The sequence below is a fragment of the Ctenocephalides felis genome, unplaced genomic scaffold (genome assembly GCF_003426905.1).
Source record: "Ctenocephalides felis isolate EL2017-DRISC unplaced genomic scaffold, ASM342690v1 CF-g0.4_SCAFFOLD_00845, whole genome shotgun sequence".
Lineage (NCBI taxonomy): Eukaryota > Metazoa > Arthropoda > Insecta > Siphonaptera > Pulicidae > Ctenocephalides > Ctenocephalides felis.
This window is the reverse complement of record NW_020536999.1, coordinates 89290396-89299082: the sequence shown is the minus strand read 5'-3', so window position 1 is coordinate 89299082 and position 8687 is coordinate 89290396. Positions and strand designations below refer to the sequence as shown.

The 8687-nt window shown below is 32.1% G+C and overlaps 1 protein-coding gene across 1 annotated transcript; it reads left to right on the top strand.

Moving 5' to 3' along the window:
• The first annotated feature begins 202 nt into the window (after positions 1 to 202).
• Positions 203 to 8635, top strand: LOC113371768 (tyrosine-protein kinase Abl-like). Its single transcript, XM_026612353.1, has 11 exons — positions 203 to 410; positions 500 to 699; positions 2296 to 2649; positions 2732 to 3015; positions 4756 to 5032; positions 5105 to 5276; positions 5359 to 5496; positions 7538 to 7658; positions 7789 to 7925; positions 8015 to 8214; positions 8359 to 8635. The coding sequence occupies exons 1-11, from the start codon at positions 203 to 205 to the stop codon at positions 8551 to 8553; spliced, it is 2286 nt and encodes a 761-aa protein (XP_026468138.1). The 3' UTR covers positions 8554 to 8635.
• The last annotated feature ends 52 nt before the right edge of the window (positions 8636 to 8687 follow it).

Sequence of the window (8687 nt, the reverse complement as noted above, 5' to 3'; positions counted from 1 at the left end):
GGAGCTGGGGCGGACGGTGTCGCACCACCAGGCAAGATAAAGGATAATATGAATAGTTATATGTTGTAATCACTACTGTAATCCTGCTGGATAATAGAAATTATTCACCTCTTGCTATCACAGTGTCATCTATCCAATTGATTCACACTAATGGCCAATATATTTATTCTTCTTTTTTGTCTCCTCAGGTACCCCTCCCCTGATGATGGCTCCTCTGAATAGCACAACAGCAGTCTCTGCTTCGAACACATGTAGCAACAATTCTAATTCGAATACACTCGATACAGCAAACATTCGATGGACCTCCAAGGAAAATCTGCTGGCACAAGTCGAAGAGGATGATCCACAACTCTTTGTAGCTTTATATGATTTTCAAGCTGGTGGAGAGAATCAATTGAGTTTAAAGAAAGGTGATAATAGAATAAATATATTTTTCACAATAAATAATATTTTGCTACTAAGTGCATTATGTATATCATTTACCTTTTTCTTTTTCTAGGGGAGCAAGTCCGTATACTGAGTTATAACAAATCAGGCGAATGGTGTGAGGCTCACTCGAGTGCTGGATTAGTTGGATGGGTCCCGAGTAATTATGTGACACCTGTGAATTCTTTAGAGAAACACTCGTGGTACCATGGACCCATTGCTAGGAATGCTGCTGAATATTTGCTTAGCAGTGGAATCAATGGAAGCTTTCTGGTAAATAGATATGGAAAAGAATTTACTTTAGTTATTATTTGTTTTATTTGCTAAAATGTATGTGCATAGTGTTAGACACATAGTCTGGTGTAAGAGATCATAGTAGTTGATATTTTTGCAATTGGTTTATAGGAGTTGCTTTTCTGATGTATTTAACCATTGTTATACTGATAACAATAATATTTTTCTACATAAAAATAACATTAGTTTATTTATCTCTAATATTTATATTTACTTTAATTTTGAATTTAGTTAAATCTGTGATTGATTTTAGTTTATCCGGACAAATCCCCTTGCCCTTTTTGGGTTTTGGAGTGAGATGATCTACATCTTATGTACAATTATATTTATGGTTGCTTTGTTCATCATCTCTTGTAATATTGTTTTATTTTTATTTGTGATAAAAATATACCCGTGTAAAAAAGACATTTTTAAGATACCATATCTCATTTAAAGCATTGTGATACAAACAACATGTCCTGAAGTCATGATATCAAAGTTATTGTTACTTCTATATCAAATTAAATCATGATCTTTTCATGACTTTATTCAGAAAGTTGTTCAAAACATTTAAGTGGTTTTAATTCAAGTTCTTTATTTTTAATTCCAGAAGGTTGAATTATTGTTGCATTCAAGAGGGTTAGTCATTTACAAATTTATGACATCTTTGTAATATTTTATAATAATTATTTTTTTCTTCTTTTATTTCAATATCTAATCAACGTTTTTAGTTAGTTAATTAATTTGATAACTTGTTTATTTGTAATCATCTCAAGATGTATGAGTGTTTTTAGCATATCACAGATGGTGCTAGTGTGTTTCAAATTCAGCGTTTGTTTTAAAGCACAGTTTCTCTAGATATAGATAGTACACGTACTTTAATCGTTTAAGCACCAACGTTGCCATTTATTCATACTTTCTTATCTATATTCCCGCTATTTAAACAATTTTAAATATTCTATCTTGCCTGTTTCAACTGCGCACACTATATATCTCTACTTGTTAATTTAATAAAAAAAATTATATATAATAAATATAAAGGTCTTGGAATTATCCCTTGAGTTACGCCATATTTGATATTCTTGCTATAAACAATTTTAAATATTTTCTCATTTTTGGATTATTTTTAAGCGAAGTACCTTCAAGTCTCAATTTTTTTACTTACACCAGAAAAATAATTTGTAAAACTTGTTTTTCTAGAATCTACACTGGAAAAATAATTTGTAAAACTTGTTTTTCTAGATCTGTATTCGTAATTGATTATGTTATCCATATTAATATTTATCTAGTTTTTCGTTTTCGGTCAAGGACTCCTGAATTATCTTTTTAATTGCCTTTTAATACACTTTTTTTGTTACCATGATTGATCTATTTTTATTTGCGCCAAGTTTATCTACAGTTTCAAAAGAGTAGTTAATTGTTGCTAATTTTAAACACTTGCAAAAAGTACAATTTTTTATACATTTCTTTATAATTGTAGCAAGTTGGACTCTGTTTGTTTATTCTTTAGGTTATTATTAATGTTTTTGTCCTGCTTTATATATTTCTATAAATTTTCTTCTATTTATTCACAAAGTCTATTTATTCTTTACCCAGGTTCGTGAATCTGAAAGCAGTCCAGGCCAACGTTCCATATCTCTTCGATACGAAGGCAGAGTGTACCATTACAGAATCAACGAAGACCCCACCGATTGTAAAGTCTACGTAACCGTCGATTCTAAATTCAACACTTTGGCAGAACTGGTGCATCATCATTCAGTTTTGGCTGATGGTCTCATAACCCAATTGTTGTATCCTGCACCTAAACATGATAAACCTACAGTTTTTCCATTGAGCCCTGAGCCTGATGAATGGGAGATTAATAGGACAGCTATTGTAATGAAACATAAACTTGGAGGAGGACAGTATGGGGATGTTTATGAAGCTGTTTGGAAAAGATACACAATGACAGTAAGTTAAATATATATATTTGCATTTACATGTATACAATTTACAATTTTTTCTATTTACAATTATTTTCTTCTTCTCCCAGGTTGCTGTGAAGACTTTAAAAGAAGATACGATGGCTCTAAAAGACTTTTTAGAAGAAGCATCGATAATGAAAGAAATGAAGCACCCAAATCTAGTGCAACTGATTGGTGTGTGCACCAGAGAACCACCTTTTTATATTATAACCGAATTCATGAGTCGAGGAAACTTACTCGATTATCTACGAAATGGAAATAAGGAACAAATTAATGCAGTCGTGTTGATGTATATTGCAACACAGATTGCTAGTGGAATGAGTTACTTGGAGAGCAGGAGCTTCATCCACAGGTAATAATAAATAGATAGAGGAATAACTAGTAGTGAGTAGCATTTTGTCTTAAATTCAGCTATTTAGATAAAATATTCAAGTGTTTATTTTTCTAAAATAAGATTTTAGTTATTAGGGGGCGTCCATTAATCATGTGATTGATTTTTTAGGGATTTTTGGACTTCCCACCCCTTTGGTGATATGTGGTGATATTCAAAATAACCCCACCCCCTCCCCTATCAAACATCACGTGTATTTTTAGTTACAAAAAAATCGTAAAATTTTTGTTTCTTTTTTAAATTCAGTTAAAAAATAAATACACGTGTTATTTTACTAGACACCTTCTTCCCCTACGTGATATTTCGTGATTTTTTGCCAAGCTCCCCCTTCCCCTAAAAGCCTCACGTGATTAATCTTACTAAAAAATAAACAATACGATTTCCAATTGATGTCTTTTAAACATACTTATAGTATTTGTAATTATATACATTATATTAATTTGTTTGACACGTTTTATTCCATTAATTTTGTGCTCTAAATATGCATTATGTTTAAGTGTGGATGTCAACTGTAATCAGTAGCTATCTACTAAATGTATATATATATATGCTTCGGCACAGATTCTGATTGGAATCGTTCAAGCGCGCGGCGAAATTATAAGCTTTTATGATTTTTTTAATTAAACCGCTTTTCGTAAGCCTATAATATTTTAATATGTTATTTCAGGGTACAAAATCTATTATTATACAAAGTTTCATTTGAATTGTTTATATATAATCAAATTAATAGTGGTGTTAAAACTGTTCCTTGTGGTACCCCACATTTCATATTTTTTTGGTCTAAATTTTTTATATCATCATTAATTTTATATCCAATATATTATCACAGTGTCATCTGCATACACTACATATCTCTACCTGTTAATTTAATGCAGATTGTATATATAATAAATATATAAGGTCCTGGAATTGTCTCTTGAGGTGCGCCATATTCGATATTCTTGCTATTTAAACATTTTTAAATATTCTCTCTTTTGAAATCGGTCTTGCTGTTTTTGGGAAAACGTCGGCGAAAGGTCAAAAATCGGCTCTAATACGCACTCACACACACACATGCTTTTTTCTAATTTTGTCTCATTCGATTTAGAATGACTTGAAACGTCGAGAAAACATAAAATTAGCAAATCGCGAAGCATTGCATTTTTTCACAAAAATATAAACTACGGGAAGTTAAATATATATTTATTACTAGTCACTATAAATACTTAATATTCATCTAAAACATTTTATTAATTTTAATTGAACATTTTCTTTCAAAAAATCATTTGATATTTGACGTATGAGTCGCCATTCATTGTTTCACTATAAATTACGCTTCTACAAAAAAATTTAAATTAAAAATGTAAAGTGTCTACGCGGTTTTGAATTAATTTCTCACTTTTCCCACAACCTCTGGATTAGCACGAATATTTCAAGACTAAGACTGACAAATCCATAAAGCTGTTTTAGAGCCTTAGCATGCCTAACATAATATCGGTTTCCATTTCTATGTATAAGAATTCAATTAAAAATGTAAAGTTTCTACGCGGTTTTGAAATAATTTCTCAACTTTCCCACAACCTCTGGATTAGTATGAATATTTCAAGACTAAAGCTGGCCAAATCGGTTCAGCGGTTTTCGAGTTTTAGTATACCAAACATAATATGAAGCTCCATTTATATATATAAGATAATTATGTATCATATCATTTACTTTTTTCAGGGATTTGGCGGCCCGCAATTGTCTAGTAGGCGAAAACCATTTAGTAAAAGTAGCAGATTTTGGTTTAGCTCGTCTCATGAGAGACGATACATACACAGCACATGCTGGTGCCAAGTTCCCCATAAAGTGGACAGCACCCGAAGGCTTAGCTTATAATAAATTTTCTACGAAAAGTGATGTGTGGGCCTTCGGGGTGCTCCTGTGGGAAATTGCTACTTACGGAATGTCGCCGTATCCAGGGGTCGACTTGACGGATGTTTATCATATGTTGGAAAAGGTAAGGATGAATGTTAATTTATCTTTATATAATTATGTTAATTTTACTGTTTGTTATCTATTTTTATTCTAGGGCTACCGAATGGAATGTCCCCCAGGATGTCCTCCAAAGATCTACGAACTAATGCGAGCTTGTTGGCAATGGAACACGCACGACAGACCTAGTTTTGAAGGCATCCATCATGCTCTTGAGCATATGTTCCAGGAATCGAGTGTCACTGAGGAAGTTGAAAAACAATTACAGGGTAATTAGAAAAAAAAACAATAATTATAAATAATATCACCTGCATATGCACTTGAATTAGTTAATTATCAATTATTTTTCAGGTACAGCAATGAATAATGTCAGTTCGACTCAACCTCAAGGCACAAATCTTTCTGTTGAACGAGGAAATTTAAACCGGGAGTCAAAGAGGTCTTTGGCAGGCAGCGTTGGTAATATTCATGGCTTGGTCAATGAACAAGGTAATAATAAATTATTAATAAGAATAAATTTAATAATGACTGCTTTTATTTTTGAAATTGTGTTAATTCTCAATTTTTATTGATCTGCAATTGATTGTGCAACTTGACACAGGACGGCTTGCCGGTTATATCTAGTTATTAATTTTTTTTTAACTATGTTATATGATTTTTTTTTAAACTCCTTAGTTTTGTCTTCAATACATAGTCCCTCTTTAGTTTAGTTTTTTAGTAAATTGTTCATATAAGTAATAAATTTTATGTTGGCCCTGAAACAGTTCCTTGAAGAACCCCACATTTGATAATTTTTATACCTCTTTAATTTTTCCTTCGGTATATTATCACGGTGTCATTGCATGTTTAATTTTTTAGAAAATTGTTTATATAAGTAATAAATTTAATGTTGGCTCTGAAACAGTTCCTTGAAGAACCCCACATTTGATAATTTATTTTTCCTCTGTAATTTTATTTTTGCTATATTATCACGGTGTCATCTGTGCATGTTTAATTTTTTAGTAAATTGTTTATATAAGTAATAAATTTAATGTTGGCCCTGAAACAGTACCTTGAGGTACCCCACATTTGATCATTTTCTCACCTCTTTAATTTTGCTTTCATTATATTATCACGATGTCACCTGCGCACATTCAATTTTTTATTAAATTGTTTATATAAGTAATAAATTTAATGTTGGCCCTTAAACAGTTCCTTGAGGTACCCCGCATTTGATTTTTTTTCTCCTTTTTAATTTTGCCTTCGTTATAATATCACGGTGTCATCGCATGTTTAATTTTTTAGTAAATTGTTTATATATGTAATAAATTTAATTTTGGCCCTGAAACAGTTCCTTGAAGAACCCCGCATTTGATCATTTTTTTTACCTCCTTAATTTTGCTTTCGTTATATTATCACGATGTTATCTGCGCACGTTTAATTTATTAGTAAATTGTTCATATAAGTAACAAATTTAATGTTGGCCCTGAAACAGTTCCTTAAAGTACCCCACATTTGATATTTTTTTTTACCTCCTTAATTTTGCTTTCGTTATATTATCACGATGTTATCTGCGCACGTTTAATTTATTAGTAAATTGTTTATATGAGTAATAATTGATTAAGTTGTATTTCTGCACTTGATCATGCAACTTGACGTAGGGCAAGATGCCAGTTACACCTAGTTATTAATCTGTTTTTTTTATTAACCATGTTATATAATTTTTCAAAAACTCCTTAATTTTGTCTTCAATACATTGCCACTCCTCAGTTTAGTTTTTTAGTAAATTGTTTATATATAATAAATAGAATATTGCCCCAAAACAGTTCCTTGAGGTATCCCACATTTGATCATTTTTTTACACCTCCTTAATTTTGTCTTCTTTATACTATCACGGTGTCATCTGCACACGTTTAATTTTTTAGAAAATTGTTTATATAAGTAATAAATTTAATGTTGACCCTGAAACAGTACCTTGAGGTACCCCATATTTGATCATTTTTTCCACCCCCTTAATTTTGTTTTTCTTATACTACTCACGGTGTCATCTGCACACGTTTAATTTTTTAGAAAATTGTTTATACATATAAGTAATAAATTTAATGTTGGTCCTGAAACAGTTCCGTGAGGTACCCCACATTTGATCATTTTTTTCACCTTCTCAATTTTGTTTTTGTTATATTATCACGATGTCATCTGCGCATGTTTAATTTTGTAGTAAATTGTTTATATAAGTAATAATTGATTAAGTTGTATTTCTGCACTGGATCATGCAACTTGACTTAGGGCGAGATGCTAGTTACACCTAATTATTAATTTGTTTTTTTATTAACCATGTTATATAATTTTTCAAAAAGTCCTTAATTTTGTCTCCAATACATTGCGACTCCTCAGTTTAGTTTTTTAGAAAAAATGTTTATATATAATAAATAGAATATTGGCAGTTCCTTGAGGTACACCACATTTGATCATCTTTTTGCTACTTAATGTTCCATATTTTTCTTACCTCTTTCTGATACGATTTCTTATATTATAATTCACCATTTTGTAGAAATGGGTAATATGACCAAACTCTCGACGTTCACTGGTAGTAAACCAGGTGGTATTGTCCAGCTACGAAGGCCTACGAATAAGAAAGGAAAGCAGGCACCTGCACCGCCGAAACGCACAAGGTACCTTTAACTTGAAAATTAGTAAATATTTAATAAATTAGTTCCTAAAATAAATGGTACCTTCAACTTGAAAACCAGTAAACATTTATTAAATTAGTTTCCAAAATAAAAAGTTTTTGTTCTTTTTTAGTCTTTTATCTTCGTGTAGTTCCTTCCGGGACTCAACTTATGCAACAGATATGACCACAAATGAAAGCAGCAATAACGCACATGCTGTTGCAGGAAACCAGCAGACGCAGCAGGAGGAAACTTTACAGGAATATAATGGTTTGATAATAAAATTCTTGTTGTCTTCAATTGAATTTTAAAACAAACAGTTATTAATATTGATCTAATATATATGTCATTTCTTCCAGGTGATTTCCAAGAGCAGACACCTGATACAGATGACTCAGGAGCTCATTCATATCCACCTCCGCACCAGCATTCTGGTTTAGGAAATTCTAATGTCTCGTTTAAGAGATCAAACCATGGAACAAGTTCTCAGCACAATCGAAATGCTGCAAGTACGAAGAAAGGATCTTATTCCAGTAAAGACACCATGGACCATGGAAAGGTAAGTGGGGGGATAAATTTAGCAATAACATTTATAAAAAAACCTAATTTTTCCTTTACTAGGTAATAACTTTTTTAAAAAACCTAAATTTTTCCTTTCCTACGTAATAACTTTTATAAAAAATACTAATTTTTCTTCTCCTAGGTGGTTCAGATTGCGGCTCTAGAGGTCCAAAACGTAAAACGAGCCATCAACCGTTACGGCACGCTCCCAAAAGGCGCCCGCATAGGAGCCTATCTCGAATCTCTTCGCCAAAGTGGACTCTCATCCAACGACCCTTCGTCTACTGACACCACAGAGTCTCAGAACCAAGACAACGGACCCAAAAGTGTCTTCTGAAGATTGCAAACTGTCTCCTAGAGCAAGTCTCAAACATCAGCACCAACATCAACCACAGATGATCAGGAGCAACTCTTCAAGTGGGGTCACGAGTACTAGTTTTAATCAGACTCCAGGGTCTCCAACTGGAGTCA